This window comes from Anolis sagrei, chromosome 11 (assembly GCF_037176765.1).
Source record: "Anolis sagrei isolate rAnoSag1 chromosome 11, rAnoSag1.mat, whole genome shotgun sequence".
NCBI lineage: Eukaryota > Metazoa > Chordata > Lepidosauria > Squamata > Dactyloidae > Anolis > Anolis sagrei.
Window position 1 is genome coordinate 26,729,577 of NC_090031.1, and position 18,695 is coordinate 26,748,271.

General features: G+C 42.4%; 1 protein-coding gene across 1 annotated transcript in view; it reads right to left on the reverse strand.

Annotated features, from left to right (window-relative positions):
* GALNT17 (polypeptide N-acetylgalactosaminyltransferase 17) overlaps window positions 1-18,695 on the reverse strand; it is a 37,007-nt gene that overhangs the window by 13,548 nt on the left and 4,764 nt on the right. The window contains exons 2-3 of the mRNA XM_060756943.2: window positions 4,462-4,645; window positions 2,570-2,736 (exon numbers count right to left, since the gene is read on the reverse strand). Of these exons, the coding sequence (XP_060612926.2) occupies window positions 2,570-2,736; window positions 4,462-4,645 (351 nt within the window). The remainder of the gene's footprint in view (window positions 1-2,569; window positions 2,737-4,461; window positions 4,646-18,695) is intronic.

Consider the following 18,695-nt stretch of genomic DNA (forward strand, 5'->3'; position numbering starts at 1 on the left):
AGAAGGAGAGAAAGAGGGAAGATTGGCCACAGCAACACGTGGCGGGTAAAGGTTGTTATTTCTATGATTATTATGATGCTATTATTCCTATGAGACCCTTTTAGGGGGAATGGGAGAGGTGTCAGGTCCCGGAGGCAATGCATTGCATTATTGTTATTGTTATGATGGTGGTAAAATAAAAGGAAATAAAAAGTGAAAGAAGGAAGCAAACAGGGAGGGAAGAAAGGCAAAGGAAGAAAGGGGGAGGGAATGAAGGAAAGAGAGAAGGATGAAACCAAGTAGTGAAAGAAAGAAAGAGGTAGAGAAGGAAGAAAGGAGAGAAAGGGGGAGGAAAAGGGGGAAGGAATAGGTAGGGACCTCTCTTTCATAATAGTCCAGATATCTACCTCTACTTTGATAAGTTTTACTATAGGCCACAGCAACGCGTGGCAGGGCACAGCTAGTTACTCATAAACCCCTCCCAAAAAACAGCAGAAAGGATTTAAAAACTCAAAAAAGCTAAATGACAATACAGCGCATGTGCGAAAACAATAGCTCCCAGCATCCCCTAGACCAAGCCCTTTAGGGGAGGATATTCCAATTGCATTACTTCCAAGCTGCAAGATTTTTTTGAGAGCATCCCAATCCGTACATATTTCCAATCCTCCAGATAGATAAGATATATAGATTAGATAGAGATAGATAGTAGGTAGATAGATCAATCAGGAGGACTTCTGGGAGTTGCAGTCCAAGGATAGGTAGAGAAGAAAGAAAGGAGAGAAAGAAAAGGAGAGGTGAAGGAAGGAAAGAGGTAGAGAAACAAGGAAGGACAGAAGGAATGGAAAGGAAAGGAAAGGAAAGGAAAGGAAAGGAAAGGAAAGGAAAGGAAAGGAAAGGAAAGGAAAGGAAGAAAGAGAGAGAGATGGAGAGAAAGAGGGAGGGAAGGCTGGCCACAGCAACATGTGACGGGTACAGCTAGTGTGTGTGTGTGCGTGTGTTGTATATGTGAAATGTTAGTTTGTGGGATTAACATAACTCAAAAACAACTGGAAAAATTGACACCAAATTTGAACACAATACACATATCAGGCCAACACAATACACATATCAGGCCAAAACACAGCAGAAGAGACTTTAAAGGGCAAAATATAAAAATTACATTACAATGCACGCGCAAAACCACAAATATAAACCCAAACACACGTATATACACAAATACACACATATATGCACACACAAAACACACATATACAGACTGGGCCACAGCAATGTGTGGCAGGGGACAGATTGTGTGTGTTTGTGTGTGTGTGTGTGTATGAGAAATTTGGCAGCTTTGGAGACCTTCTGGCGTGTTCCAAGAATCCACTGCGCCCTGTGTGCCATATTTTTCTTATCTCTGCTATCACATCTCTAACACAAATACTAAACTTATACACATAATAAAAGTGTAAATATGTATGTGTGTATGTGTCTGGGGTGTCCACTTACATAGACAAGCTCCTGCCTCCACAAACAGCTATAAATCCCACTACGCAGGAGACACCAAAGGCCCTCTCCGTAATGACATTTCAGGCAGTGAGTGCCATGACCATGTCCAAGAGCCCTGCCAATGTCCTCCACAAACACCAGATTGCCCACCACTCAAGTGAAGGCTTTCATTCGGGAACAATTTCATCCTAGATTTTCTGTTTTTCTCCCACCACAGACATCCCAGTGTTTCTGACACTCCATTGGTATGGAATTTGCATAACCCTGTTTATATATTATATATGACCCTGCCCACTGCCTCTCCCTTAACCCTTTTCTATTCTTTTCCATGGCACACAACAAACATAGGAATTGATCAGCAACTGAACATACTGGAGAGGTTTGGGGAGAACTCACCATGATTTTAAGAGTTGTAGGCACACAGAACCCCCATGACCAACAAAACATACTGGAGCTCTTTGGGGGGATTTATAGGACTTTTAGTTCAGCTACAACCAGAGCACACTATGAACCCAAACAATGATGGATCTGGATCAAACATGGCATGCACACCCAATATGCCCAATTTTGGATATTGGTGGGTTTGGAAGAGAATTGGCCTGGAAATTTTGGAATTGTAGGTACTGCAATTTATAGTTCACCTGCAATCAATGAGCAATCTGAACTCCACCAAAGATGAAATTGGACTAAACTTGGCACACAGAATGCCCAGGACCAACTGAACATACTGGAGGGATTTGATGGGACTGACCCAGCATGATGGGAGTTATAATTCATCCTGATGCTGGAGAGCATACTGAACTCCACCAATGCTGCATCTCAAGCAAATTTGCCCAACATGACAAACTTTAAGTATTGATGGAGTTTCAGGGTTAATCTGGCATGACGTGAGTTTTAGTATACCCACAACCATTTTGTAAAATAAAAAAATGACTTCTTCTAATAACCCAAGCAATCCAAGCTAGTAAATAATAAAAGTAGGGTGCTGCAAAAAATTTTTTTTCCCCAAACTCATGTCACCCCCACTACATTTCTTCTGCAAAAAAATTGGAGAAAAGCTTTTAAATGTGTTGTTCTCAAAACTACCCATAAATTGGCTCACCTTCATCACTGTTGTCATCTACAAGAATGATCTCTTTCAATAGGTGAGCCGGAGTATGATTCACCGCACTGTGAACCGAACGCAGAATGACTGATAACGCCTCGTTCACAAAGATAAAAATAATAGAAATCTGTGGGAGATCCTTTGGGTATTTCAGCTCTTTACACCTGTATGTACAGACAAAGAAATAAACTTAATGGGAAATGTACAACCACAGGAAGTAGAGGGTGCGGATATTGGGTTGATGTCTCTGAGCCATGGGTGGACAAATCAACCTGGTTCTCGTCCATATCACTAGTCTGTGTATTTAATCCATTTCTGGTCAGACTTTGCATTATATGAATTTTTTAAAATGCTATATGTTTACCTGAGAAGTGCCCACAGAAACTGTATGAATCATATCCACAAATAATCAATTCCACACAAGTCAAACTAACAAATGTGGAGGACTGACTACATATCCTTTGACTGCCTTTGCTATCTTTCCCCTAACTATTAATGCCATCCGGTTTCTCAGATTCTCTGCTGTAGCACAACTGATAAATCACCAGCAATGATAAGATCTACCAACTGAAAGGTTGCCAGTTCAAAGCTCCAGGTTGGTATAAGCACCTGACTGTCAGCCCAGCTCACTCTTTACCTAAGCAGTTCAAAAACAGCTTAGAGCTGTAAGTAGAGAAATTAGGTACTGCTAAAAAAGAGAGCGCGGGAGGTATTTTACTACACTACTAAAAAAAAGATCAGAAAATGCCTGGCAACCAAAAGAAAGGAGGAAGTCCTGACGGCTCTTCATCAGAGGATGGAGCAACAGCACCCCCTGTGGCTGGATTTGAGCACAACCTCCAAGGCACCAAAAAGCTGGATGTTGACACAACATACCTCCTTTCTGTTCTGTCTGTCTCTGTCCTGTCTGTCCAAAACGGCATTGGATGTTTGCCGTGTATGTGTACTGTGATCTGCCCTGAGTCCCGTTGCGGAGATGGGGCAAAATATAAACAAAGTGTTATTGTTATTGTTATTTATCTCACCCATCCCAAGTATTACAGTGTTCTTTTTTTTGCTTGAGAATATCAACATCTGAATATTCTTTCAGCTTAACTTTGGTTGTGTCATTAGCCACAGTACTACTCTGTGGCCCTCTGTTCTTCCCCAGTAGCTCACTAAATAACATCGAACCTGGAGTTACATCTTCTGGTGGTACCACTTACTTCATTTTGGACTGTGTCTCCTTCTGTGCAGGACTAACAAGTGTTACCTATGGTATTTTGAGGAATCCTAAACTATCTTCCTTTGAAAAGGTGGGTCATACAACCACATGGAAAGAGTGCACCATTATGACAGAAAGTCATATCCAGGAGCATTATTGGATGGGGAGTGCAGGAGATGTTTTTTTCCCATTTGTGATGACACAGATTTGTTGAGGGCCAGGCTTTAGCACAGCTGCTAAATCCCCAGCAATTATGAGATCTACCAACCGAAAGGTTGCCAGTTCAAAGCCCCAGGTCAGTGTGAGCTCCCGACTGTCAGCCCAGCTCACTGTTTACCTAAGCAGTTCAAAAACAGCTTAGAGTTCTAAGTAGAGAAATTGGGTACTGCTAAAGTAGGGGCGGGATTAAGGAAAAGCCTATTAAACGGCAAATTATGTGATGATTCTACAAAGTAAGCACCAAATCATCATGTTTTACAACAAATTGACAGAAAAAAGCAGTTCAATACACTGTAACGTTATGTAGTAATTACTGCATTTATGAATTTAGCACCAAAACCTCACAATGTATTGAAACAGCTGTGGATCCGGGCAGGAGGCAGACTATGTTGGATAATACAGAATGTTGGATGAGCGAAGGTTGGATAAGCGAGACTCTATTGTATAATTGTGTTAGGAGACTTACTTGGTCGGTCGATAATCTGGTATCGTGCGGTCCAGTGATATTTTTTCACTCAGGTAGGAATTGTAGCCATATTTCTCATGGGGTCCCTTTGCTTTCTCTTCCTCGCCGGGGGAAAGGGTGGCAGGCAGGCCACCTTTGCCACGGCCACCATAGCCTTCAATGAGCCCCAAGGATTTGGACAGACCTGGGAACAAGTAAAAAGAGAAAAGGAGGAAAGGGAGAGAGGGGATTATGAATAAGCTGAAACATGGAGAGTTTGAAACCACAGCACTCATATTCCTTTGAATTAAGTGGTGTTTATCTTTAACTTGCTGCGGTAAGCCACTATTTTGCTAACCAAAATGTAATAATAATAATTTTTGCTTGCTTTGGTTTTCTCGAAACATTTCCAAAATTAACCAATTTCCTCATCATTTATAAACCTCGATGTGAAGAAAGCAATAAAAGCAACTCGACTACACAAATATCCAGACAAAAGGAATTTGACTATTTGGCTCATACAATTTTGGTTTGGACTCTCTCTCTCTGATGTGGAAAAAGTGTTGCCAAGACTTTCTTCTGGATGGTCTCCCAATCTTAAGAATCCAACATGAACCTTTCCATGCTAGAAAAGCTGTAAAACAGTGTTTTTCAACTTTCCTAATGCCGCGACCCTTAATACAGTTCCTCATGTTGTGGTGACCCCAAACATAAAATTATTTTCGTTGCTGCTTCATCACTGTACTTTTGCTACTGATATGAATCGTCATGTAAATATTTGATTTATTTTGTATCAAAAGCATTGCATAAATTAGCATAAAACGGACAAAAATAGAAGATGTGCAGGTGGCTAAATATCTTTTGACCAAAAACGAGCAACAGCAACAGCATTGTCTGTAGCCTCCAACAATTCCTCCTCTGTACATGAGGCAGGGCACAATGGACAAGAATACAGATGCAGAGTTGTCTGTTCTGCTCCACAGTCTGATATCTGATATGCAGGAGGTATTTTCAATCATTGGACCAAATTTGGCACAAATACCCGATACACCCAAATTTGAATATCTCTGGGGTTGGGGAGGATTGATTTTGTCATTTGGGAATTGTAGTTGCCAAGATTTATAGTTCACCTACAATCTAAGAGCATTCTGAACTCCACCAAGGATGGAATTGAACCAAACTTTGCACACAGAACTCCCATGACCAACAGAAAATACTGGAAGGGTTTGGTGGGCATTGACCTTGAGTTTTGGAGTTGGAGTTCCCCCAAATCCAGAAAGCAATGTGGACTCAAGCAATGGTGTATCTGGACCAAACTTGGCATGAGTACTCAATATGCCCAAATTTGAATACTGGTGGAGTTTGGGTAAAATAGACCTTGACACTCGAGAGTTGTTGTTGCTGGGATTTATAGTTCACCTACAAACAAAAAGCATTGTGAACCTCACCAACAATAGAATTGGGCCAAACATCCCACACAGAATTCCCATACCTTGAAGGGACTTCCTGGCATAAGATTCCCTCCAACCTCACACGCTCTCCCTTGTCTGCACATGTGCATCACGCTGCCATGCGCCGAACAGGTCTGCTCTCCCCTTCCCGATTGGAGTCTCAGAAAGAGCCCTCCACTTGGCTGAGAGACCAGCCAATCACAACCGAGGAAGGCTTTTGGTTGGAGGATTCGCAGTCAGTTTCCAAAAAGGAAGAGAAGGACAGCCTTCTCTGTCAAATGGGTTCCTAAGACCATCAGAAATATATGTTTTCTGATGGTCTTTGGTGACCTCTCTGAAACCCCCTCATGATCGCCCCTAGTTGAAAATGCTGCTGTAGAACCTTGTAAAAGAACTAATTTGTGGCTAAAACCCAAACGAAAACATTGATCTTAGTTACTTCTTGCAATGGGAAAAAGGAAAGTAAATTTGCCAGGGATCAGAAGCCAGAGATCTGTGGCTTCTTGCAGCAGCGAGAAATCCGGGGGGTGAGGGGTGGGTGTTAAACTTATCCGGTTTTTTAAAAGGTCAACACAACTTTCCATCTGTACATACACTCACATGGCACACATAATCCTTGAACTTTCTGGAAACAAAAGGATTTTGCTTTGGTCCCTCAAGAGCAAAGCATCACGGATGAGTGACAAAACGTGAAGGCTAAGCCTGTTGGCAAGGGATGAAAAGACAAAGTAATATCTTATGGCATGCTCCACTGTGCATTACAGATTGCTGTAGCACCTGCCACTTTTAGTATTTATTTTTAGGAACAAGTCACACCTCCCTCGTTGTCACACCCTACCGAGCACTTCGATGGATTTTTTAAATTCTTAGCTGCGATATTTATTTTTCCATCTTGATCGTTGAGAGACCCTGATTTTCCGGAGATGTCAATTTGTGCCACACTTCATGTCATGAGACAGTCACCAAGCAACCAAAACATGACAAGACCTCGATTCTGTGTTCATATGATGTGAACTTTGGATCGTCCTTGTAGGACAAGGATGGAAACCCACCACCATCTTTGAATGATTTCCATGTTTTAGACCTCCCTGAAACAAATTCTGTGGCAAAACATATGCAAGCATGCACTCCATCAACCTCTTTTCTCCGACTTAGTGGTGTTTGTGGAGGACATTGGCAGGACTCTTGTACATGTTCATGGCACTCACTATAACCTGCAATGTCATTGAAGGGAGGGCCAATGGTGTCTCCTGAGGGGTGGGAGCTAGAGCTGTTTGTGGAGGCAGGAGCTTATCTGTGTAAGTGGACACCCCAGACCCACACAGACACATACATAGTTTCACTTTTTTTTACTTAGGTGATCCCTTGTAGCTCGAGAATGATTGTCTTCCACATATGGTGTCTTGGCGGTGGGTCCATAGGTGGCTGTGAAGCCCTATTCTTGATCCGCATATTCTCCCGCAGTGAGGACATCGATTTCCATACAGAAGGCGGTCCCTGTCAGTGTTGGCTTGACATGCCTTCCTCTTGGTATGTTTCTCCCCTTCACCTTCCATTTGCTCCTCTTCAAATTCTGTAGCACTGCTGGTCACAGCTGACCTCCAGTTAGGGCTTCCCAGTTCTCGGTGTCTATGCCACAGTTTTTGAGATTGGTTTTAAGCCCATCTTTAAATTTCTTTCTCCTGTCCTCCAACATTACGTTTCGCATTCTTGAGTTCGGAGTAGAGCAACTGCTTTGGGAGACGGTGATCGGGCATTTGGACAATGTGACCAGTCTGGCAGAGTTGATGGCAGAGGAGCATGGCTTCAGTGCTGGTGGTCTTTGCTTCTTACAGCATGCTGACATTTGTCTGCCTGTCTTTCAAGAGATTTGCAGGATTTTTCAGAGACAGCGCTGATGGAATCGTTCCAGGAATTGTGTATGACATCTGTAGACAGTCCACGTTTCACAGGCATATAGCAGGTTTGGAAGGACAATGGCTTTATAAACAAGCACCTTGGTCTCCCTACGGATGTCAAACACTCTCTGCTTCATTTGGAAAAATGCTACCTGAGAACGATGATCCTCTAAGTGTAGTGTCTTGGTGGTGGGTCTCCCTAAGGATGTCCCAGTCCTCAAGCACTTTCTGCTTCATTCAGAAAAACACTGCACTTGCAGAGCTCAGGCGATGTTGTATTTCAGTGTCAATGTTGACTTTTGAGAGATGGCTGCCAAGGGAGCAGAAGTGGTCAACGTTTTCTAATGTTAGATCTTTAAGCTTTATTTCTAGCATTGGAGAGGGATTGGCTGGTGACTGCTGGAAGAGCACTTTGGTTTTCTTGATGTTCAATGAGAGGCCGAGCTTCTCGTATACTTCTGCAAAGGGATTTAGAGTGGCTTGTAGGTCTTCTTCTGAATGCGCACAGATGTTGTCATCCGCATATTGGAGTTCTATAACAGATGTTATAAACTGCCTTGAGTCGTCTTCGGGCTGAGAAAGGCAGTATATAAATATGGTAAATAAATAAATAAAATAATGAACGTTGTTTTGGTTTTCAGTCTGCTGAGGTTAAATAGCTTGCCATCTGTCCGATAGATGATTTTCACTTTTATTACGTGTATAGATATATAGATATAGATATATATTTGCAGGGTACACAGGTTGTATCTTCCCCACCTCATGTCTCAAAAACACCTGAGATATTTGCCATACAAAAATGAAAACCTGATGAGACAGCTCCAATGAACAGATTTGCTTGCTACGTTGGCGCCTTTGCATCCACCAGCCGCCTTCCTGCCCGTTGCCCGCAAAGCCCTTGGGAAGAGATTTGCCAAGGCAGTCGAAATGTCACTTCTCTTTAAAGTGTGAACAAATGAAGGCCCACAAAATAGAAGGTGTGATGGAGGCGGAGGAGATCTAGGGCGAAGGGAGGATGAAATGGCTCCTGTAGAAAGAAAGGATTACTTCTGCCGGATTTGGCTTGAAAAGAAGGAGTCAAAGCAAAGGCTTTGCCTCAAAAAAGACCCTTAAGCACTTGTCACCCGTTCATTTGGACACTCAGATGTGTGAAGCTTGGCCCAAAGTCAAAAAGGAAAAGTTGAAAACTTCTGTCAGCAGCAAGGGGGAAAACATCAAAGAATGATCAGAGAAAATGACAGTATCGAATGCTGCAAACATCTCAATGGCATTAAAATCCATATTAAATTGAACCTATATTGATGTCCATGGCTAAGGTGAGCATCTTTGGGGGCCTGCAAAGACATCTGGTGGTTATGGGACTATGGCTAGTCAAAGAAATTGCTGCCAGCACGAGCTATGAGCTTCAAAACAAGAGCTGAAGATGAAACTTTCCCAATGTTTGTGTGTCTCAGTGAAGTACAAGAGGACCAGAGTTGTATCCAAATCTCTAGCTCAGATAATAAAGAGAGGGAAATGCTCCAACTGATTTGTTCCTGCAACTTGCAAAGACTCTACATGGAGTTGATGTTCTCCTTTCCTCCCAGTTGTTATTCTTTTCAGTGCTATCCTCTACATCAGCGTTTCTCAACCTGGGCGACGGGACCCCTGGGGAGTCGCAAGGGGGTGTCAGAGTGGTTGCCAAAGACCACCAGAAAACATATATTTCTGATGATCTTAGGAACCACTTTGGCAGAGAAGGCTGAAGATCTCTCTGCCTGTCTTTCTCTTCCTTTTTGGAAAAAGATGGCGAATTCTCGCACCAAAAGCCCTCCTCCGATGTGATTGTCCAGCCTCTGAACTAAGTGGAGGGCTCTTTCGGAGACATCAACTGGGGAGGGGGAGCAGGAGTGCTCAGGGCATGGCAGCGTGGTGTTATGTGCAGGTGAGGGAGAGCGCGCAGGGCTGGAGGGAGTCTTATGCCAGGAAGTACCTTCAAGGTATGGGGGTTCTGTGTGGGAAGTTTGGCCCAATTCTATCATTGGTGGGGTTCAGAATGCTCTTTGATTGGAGGTGAACTATAAATCCCAGCAACTATAGCTCCCAAATGTCAAGGTCTATTTTCCCCAAACTCCACCAGTGTTCACATTTGAGCATATTGAGTATTCATGCCAAATTTGGTCATTGTTTGATTCCACAGTGCTCTCTGGATGTAGGTGAACTACAACTCCATAACACAAGGTCAATGCCCACCAAACCCTTCCAGTATTTTCTGTTGCTCATAGGAGTTGTGTGTGCCAAGTTTGGTTCAATTCCATCGTTGGTGGAGTTCGGAATGCTCTTTGTTTGCAGATGAACTATAAATCCCAGCAACTACAACTCACAAATGGCAAGGTTTATAAACTCCACCAGTGTTCACATTTGGGCATACTGAGTATTCGTGCCAAGTTTGGTCCAGATCTATCATTGTTTGAGTCCACAGTGCTCTCTGGATGTAGGTGAACTACAACTCCATAACACAAGGTCAATGCCCATCAAACCCTTCCAGTGTTTTCTGTTGGTCACGGGAGTTCTGTGTGCCAAGTTTGGTTCAATTCCATCGTTAGTGGGGTTCAGAATGCTCTTTGATTGTTGGTGAACAATAAATCCCAGCAACTACAACTCCCAAATGACAAAATCAATCCTGCCGCCAACCTCACCAATATTCAAATTTGGGCGTATCGGGTATTTGTGCCAAATTTGATCCATTGAATGAAAATACATCCTGCATATCAGATATTTACATGATGATTCCTAAGAGTAGCAAAATGACTGTTATGAAGTCGCAAAACAAAAATAATGTTATGGTTGGGGGTCACCACAACATGAGGAACTGTATTAAGGGGGTCACGGCATTAGGAAAGTTGAGAACTACTGCTCTACATCAATCTTCAGGTGAGATTACAAGTTTATTATCTCTTCTCCCTAAGTAGGTAAAAAGGAAGCCCATTCAATAAAAGGACATCTTGGAGAGAGGAGTTGGAGGAAGCATATCTATGGGCAAAATAATTGATGGAGTTATCGATAGCATACCTACATGGACCATTTATCCTTGATCCCATCCGGAGCAGCAAGCGGATGCTAAACTCCTCTTTTGCACATAGTAATTTCTCCACAAACATCATCACTCTGTTCTCCATAATAAGAACAGATGGAACTAGAAAGCTCAATTCAGATACTGCAGTTAATAGCTGCTGACAGAGCAATCCTCTCCGGATTTGTCTAATCGTGCTTTAAGATCAACTAAACCAATAAGAGATTTGGAAATAATTTTCAATGGATCGACCCAATCTTTCCGTGTATTGACTTATGCTTTGCTAGATGACCTAACATCTCAGCGAGACAAATTTCGTTCTGTCAACAAGGGCAAGAGCAAATGGTAGAAACTGAAATGCTCTACCATTATCTATACACATAATAAAAGTGAAAATATGTATGTGTGTGCCTCTTTTGCTCCTGCCCCCACAAACAGCTATAGCTCCCACTACTCAGGAGATACCAAAACCCTCCATCCAATAACATTGCAGATTATAGAGAGCGCTGTGAACATGTCCAAAAGCAGGAGTTTGGGGGATTGACTCCACATGATGGAAGTTGTAGTTCTCCTTGCATCAAGTCAAGAGCACTGTGACCTCCACTGATAATGGGCCTAGACCACATTTGGCACACAGAACCCCCATGACCAAAGAAAAATACTGAAGAGGTTTGGGGGAGAATTCACCATGATTTATAGCCATTGTAGGTACTGGGATTTATAGTTCACCTGCAATCAAAGAGCACTCTGAACCCCACCAATGATGGACCTGGACTAGACTGGGCACACAGAACCCCCATGACCAACTCAATGTAATGGAGGGGTTTCAGGGAATTGAATCACCATAGTGGGAGTTATAATTCATCCTGCAGCTGGAGAGCATACTGAACTCCACCAATGATGCATCTAGAGCAAACTTGCCCAACAAAGTTGCTATAGTTTCAGGCAGTTAATCTGGCATGATGTGAATTGTAGTACACTCACAACCTTATGCATTTTGAAAACTATATAAAAAATGACTTCTTCTAATAACCCGGGAAATGCCGGGTACCCAAGCTATTTATTTACAGTATTTATATTCCGCCCTTCTCACCCCACAGGGGATTCATGGCAGATTACAGTGCATATATACATGGCAAACATTCAATACCATTAGACATACAACATATATAGACAGACACTGAGGCAATTTAACATTCCAGCTTTCCGGCTTCATGAGAGGATGCTCAGTTCCGGCCTCAGGGGGAGCTGTCGCTTCACCGTTCACTCATGACACTGGGTCCTTTGATGGCGTACTTCCTCATTATTACATACACGGCTGGAAGGTTTTATGTTGTCATAAATTAGTTAAATTAATTAAATTAGCCTCCCCGTACCTAAATTTCCTACTTGACAGATGCAACTGTCTTTTGGGATGCATAGGTTAACAGCAAGCTAGACTATTAATGGTCGGGAGCTTACTCTGACCCAGGCTGGCTTTGAACTCATGACCCCTCGATCAGTAGTGATTTAATGCAGCTGGTTACTAACTAGCTGCGCCACAGCCCAGTCCTGCGCCAAGCTAGTTGTGTATTATGTACTATGTTGGCATTGTATGTAGCCATTACAGGTTATAGGTTCTCGGCACATAATATTGTTTTTAAAGCATTTTTAGCAATATTTCAATCAATATTCTAACTAAGTTCAGAAAACAATACAGGCCATTGTGAGATGTCAAGATAGAGTTGATCAGGTTCACTAAATCACATACACATACAACTGAATCTTTTATTCTTCTTTTTATGTTTTCCAACCAAGGACTTCTTCTGTTCTCCACCAGAGTATTTTGCATCTCTGCGCATGAAAAGGTGTATGTCCCTTTGCATCTCCAAAGACCAAACCACCAATGGCACTTGGTCCAACCTTCAGCTTCCTTATAGGTAGACATCTGCTTTGCCTTAAAAAGCCGAGACTCCCCACTTTGTCTGATGCGCCTCCACTGTTTAAAAATAGATAACCCTTAACACATGGTTCGGAGAAGGCAATAGCAACCAATGCTCACTCTCTCTCTCTCTCAGGCTCCTCTTGAAAGTTTGCATGATGCCACTTTAATGAACTAGACCAAACTCTGGCATGTATGCTTGCCAAGCAAAGGGAAAAAGCCTTCGTTGCAATTCGCTTTCAGCACTATCCACGTTGCGATTTCTCTGGACAGCTCCCTGGTCGCCCGCAAGAATGCAAAGCAAAGGGATTTCAGATTTTCTGACTCCTTTCAGAGCTCAGATATTATTTCCGGCACCCAATTGGGAGATCTACGACAAATGTCAGCCAACCTAATTCCAAAAGCCCTCTACATGAAATACACTCACAACTCTATTAAGGTGCATATACACTGTCAATTTAATGCAGTTTGATACCACTTTAACCGCCATGGCTAAGTGTGATGGCTTCCTGTGAGCTGTAGTTTAAAAACCAGCGCTCTTGGGCAGAGAAGGCTAAGACTTTATAAATAACAACTCTCTCGATTTCATTGGCAGTTCATGTGGGGTCAAACTGCAATAAATTCAGAGTGTGGATCAGGTATTTGCAAACCCAGGCCGGGGGTGGGGGGGGGGGGTGGGGGTGGGGGTTCTCAGGCCCTCCTCTCTCGCACCATCCTGTCCTTCCTTCCTTCCTTCCTTCCTTCCTTCCTTCCTTCCTTCCTTCTTTCCTTCCTTCCTTCCTTTCTTCCTCCCATTCCTCCTTCCCTGCCTCTTTCCCCTTCCACCCTTTCATCCTTCCCTCCTCTCTCTCTTTCTCCTTACTTCTCTCCCTTCTGTTTTTCCTTCCTTCTCTCTTTCATTCCTCCTTATCTCCCTCCTTTCTCTACCTTTTTCTCCTTTCATCCTTCCCTTCCACCCTTTCTTCCATCCTCTTTCCTTCCTCCTTCCCTTTCTTCTTTCCATCCTTCCCTTCCACCCTTTCATCCTTCCTTCCGTCCTTTTCCTCTCTTCCTCTTTCTCCTTCCATCCTTCCTTCCTTCCCTCTTTCCTCACTCTCTTTCACTTTCTCCTTCCATTCTTCCCTCCAGCCTTTCATCCTTCCTTCCTTCCCTTTTTCCATCCTCCCTCCTTCCTTCCTTCCATCCATCCATCCACCTTCCCTTCCACCCTTTCATCTTTCCCCCCTTTTGTTTTTCCTTCCTTCTCTCTTGCCTTCCTCTCTTCCCTTCTGTCTTTCCTTCCTCCTTCCCTTCCATCCTTCCCTCCTTCTCTCCCTTTTGTCTTTCCTTCCTCCTTCTCTCCCTCTTTCTCATTCCACCCTTCCATTCTTTCATCCTTCCTTCCTTCCCTCTTTCCTCCCTCTTTCTTCCATCTTTCCCTTCCACCCTTCATCCTTCCCTCCCTTTTATCTTTCCTTCCTTATCGCTTTCCTTCCTCTCTTCCCTTCTGTTCTTCCTTCCTCTTCTCTTTCCTTCCTTCTTCCCTTCCTTTCCTTCTTCCTTTCCACACTTTCATCCTTCCCTCCTTCTCTCCCTTTTGTCTTTCCTTACTCCTTCTCTCCCTTTTGTTTTTCCTTACTCCTTCTCTCCCTTTCTCATTCCATCCTTCCCTTCTACTTTTTCATCCTTCCTTCCTTACCTCTTCCTTCCCTCTCTCCCTCTTTCTGCTTCCATCCTTCCTTTCCTCCTTTGTCCTTCCTTCCTTCTCTCTTTCCTTCCTCTCTTCCCTTCTGTGCTTTCTTCCTCCTTCCCTTCATTCCATTCTTCCCTTCCACACTTTCATCCTTCCCTCATTCTCTCCCTTTTGCCTTTCTTTCCTTTTCTCTTTCCTTCCTCCTTCTCTCCCTCTTTCTCCTTCCATCCTTCCTTTCCTCCCTTCTGTCCTTCCTTCCTCTTCTCTTTCCTTCCCTTCCTGCCAGTCTTCCTAGCAGGGAGTGTTAGCATGCAACCCCCAAGTTAGAAAGTTGGCCCATGCCTGGTGTAGTCGCATCCTTAGCAAACAGAGAAAGAGTTCAGATCAGAAGACCAGATTTGGGCATTGTGTTTCTCGAAGCAAATTTCAGGAAACACAAAAATAGAGAAAAAGAAATTGTTCCAGTGAATTGCCAAATTCCTACTGAGTGTCTGTCGAGGAAGAGGTTTTATGTGCATTATATATTTCCTTCCACGTCGTAACCATTTCTGTTAAGCTTCTTTTTGGAATTTGTTATTTTTTTTAGGAACTTGTGAGCAAACACAGAGAAAGGTTTATTTTTCCGAAGGCGACATGTTCAATAAAATGCAAAACAGATCGGCTCCAGGTTACAAACTATGTGACTTGAAAACAACACAACCTTGTTTATGCTGCCATGTCGAAGCATAATGGCCTCAATCCAATTGCAAATCGCAACGAGAGCCTTGAAGCCATGGGGTTTAGCTAATGGTTGACCTACAATCCAGCAACTGAGATTAACCATTTGATTTCGACTAATGCAATTCTATGGTCAATACTATTTCAATATTTATATGTTGTGGGTTGGAAACGGAACTGTTTGCAGAGGAAAGCGGGGTGATTAATAATAATAATAATAATAATAATAATAATAATAATAATACAGTAGGCTATCAGTTAACAGGCACCCATGGAGATTGGTAGATGTGGGAAACATGTAGTTTCTGGTTGCTTGCCAGTTACCATTACAAGTAGGCCTAACTAGTATTATATCCCATACTATACCATACCAACAACTCTTGACTTGATATTAATATTGAAATACTGGAATGCAAAGCAAATTAAGGCCAATAAAGACAAACACAACTCAACATAACACAGTTCTGCTGTATTATATAAATATTTCAATCTAAAGTCATAACATATATACCCGACGTATATGCCCAGGTGTCATTGGGACTGCTACCCGCCTACTTTCTCCCTTCTCCAGATCTGAGAAGGCCTACCTCACAATGCTTTAATGGCGACATTGCGTTCTTTGTAGCTCTTTCCTTCCTCTCATATCCATGTCACCCTTTTCCCTCTGGTAACATCACAGGAGGCCACTTCACCTAGCAACAGCCAATCCAGTGACATCATTAGCACAGCAGGTTAAACCACCAGCTGCAGAAAATCTTGCCGACTGGAAGGTTGGCAGTTCAAGCCAACCTTCCATTGGGGTGAGCTCCCACAGTTAGCCCTAGCTTCTGCTGACCTAGCAGTTTGAAAACAATAATGGGAGTAGATCAATAGGTACCGCTTTGGCGAGGAGGTAAAAGGCGCCCATGCAGAAATGATGGCGATTCAATCAGGAAGACTTCCTTTGACAACAGGCCCCTCGACATGGAAAATGGAAGAAGGGAACCTCCCCATGGTTGGAGTTGAGCAGAGCCTCCAGATTTTATGTTATTTTTTGCCATGTCAGGAGTGACTTGAGAAACTGCAGGTCGTTTCTGGTGTGAGAGAATTGGCCGTCTGCAAGGACGTTGCCCAGGGGACGCCCGGATGTTTTTGATGTGTTACCACCCTTGTGGGAGGCTTCTCTCATGTCCCCGCATGTGGAGCTGGAGCTGATAGAGGGAGCTCATCCGCGCTCTCCCCGGAATTTGAACCTGTGACCTGTCAGTCCTGCCAACACAAGGGTTTAACCCACTGCACCACCGGGGGATCCAGATGCCAGAGATAGAAAGGTGGAAGCCTTTGCCTCTGTCTGTGTACTGTCTGTCTTTGTTGTCAGTTGTAAAGTGGCATTGAATATTTGCCATACATGTATTTTGTAATCTGCTCTGAGTCCCTCGGGAAGATAGAGCATGTGTGTGTGTGTGTGTGTGTGTGTGTGTGTGTGTGGTGTTCCCTCACTTATCGTGGGTGTTACGTTCCAGGACCACCCGCGAAAAGTGAAAATCCGCAAAGTAGGGATGCTATATATGTATATCGAGTTCCAAGGGTGAGTTCCAATTTCATCCTAGATTTGATCTGTTTCCTCCACCACAGGCAGGTATCCCAGGGTTCTCCATTGGTGTGGAATTTGCATGACCCCACCCACTGGCTTTCCCTTAACCCTTTCCTACCCTTTCCTACGGGACACAGCAAACAAGGAGGAATTGATAAGCAACTGAACAGACTGGAGGGGTTTGGGGGACTGACTCAACAAGATGGAAGTTGTAGTTCACCCTGCGTCAAGGCATAACACTGTGACTCTTTTTGATAATGGACCTGGACCACATTTGGCACGCTCCTAAGAAATAGTGTTTCCAATTAACTAAGACCCCAAAACAAACAATGCCTTTTTTTTTAAAATAACATGGGCACCATTGGGTACCCAAGCTCGTGTGTATGTATATATGTATGTATATGTATGTGTGTGTGTGTATATGTGTGTGTGAGAGAGAAAGAGAGAGAACCACTTCACCTAGCAACTGCCTTTGTGGTACAAACAGATAAACACGGGTATGTTGGCCTAGATAGATAGATAGATAGATAGATAATTATTTCTTCTATCTTTGTCGGTTGCTTGCGAGTTCTGGTTGCTGGAGTTCCGGTTAACTGAGAATCTATTGTAATAACAATGCTTCACCACACCAATTTGAAATCGCAGTCTCTTGGCACAAGTACATTTGCATTTCTAATCAAGGTTTCCTCTGGCTGGAGGTCTTTTGTGTTTTGCAAGCTGAACCTACAGAGCCAGAAATAAACACAAGAGCCGACTCTGCAAGCGACTGCAGTCGTGCCGCCGCTTAAACGTAATTGTTTAAATTCTGAAAAGCTTATTCTGAATGCTTGCTTTCTATGAAAGAGCTTAACACTTGAGTCAAAGGAAAATGGGATATTAGGAAATATACTTATTATCAATGTATATGGGTTGTTGTTTACATGATTTTAATATGTTGTAAGCTGCTTTGGGTCCCATGAGAGAGAAAAGTGGGATATAAATAAAGACTTATTATTATTATTATTATTATTATTATTATTATTATATCCATTGTTGGTTAAGGTGACTGCAGAAGAAAATCCGGATTACAAGCCAAACTCATCATTCTCTAATGTACAAGACAATCAATGTCGGACATAAACATACGAGTGCATTCACACTACAGAATGAATGCAGTTTGACACAATGTAATGCTATGGTGTCCTGGGGGTTGTAGTTTGGGGAGAAACCAGCACTCTTTGGCAGAGAAGGCTAAAGACCTTGTAAAATGATAGCTCCTATGATTCAATAGCAATGAGCCATGATCTGACACGACAAATAAAGCCATAATAATCACAATAACAACAATAATACATAATAATAACAATAATAGTAATAATACATAATAATAACAATAGTAATAGTAATCTGTCGGGGGTGCTCTGAATACGATTTTCCTGGGGTTGGACTGGATGGTTCATGAGGTCTCTTCTAACTCAATGATTTTATGATTCTATAATAATAATAATAATAGCAATGATACATAATAATAATACATAATAATAGTCCTAGACACTTGGGAAATGTCTGTCATGTGATCCAAAACAACAACCAGCATAGTGATCTTGTTTGCTGTATACTAATCTTGTTGTGTTTCAAATAATAACAATAACAACAACAACAGTAATAGTAATAATAATACATAATAACAATAACAATAACAATAATAGTGATTGAATACAAAAGCCAGCATAGTGATCTTGTTTGCTGTGTACTAATCTTGTTGTGTTTCAAATAATAATAATAATAATAATAATAATAATAATAATAATAATAACAGTAATAGTAATAATAATACATAATAACTATAACAATGACAATAACAATAACAATAATAGTGATTGAATACAAAAGCCAGCATAGTGATCTTGTTTGCTGTGTACTAATCTTGTTGTGTTTTAAATAATAATAAAAACAATAATAACAATAATAGTAATAGTAATAATAATACAT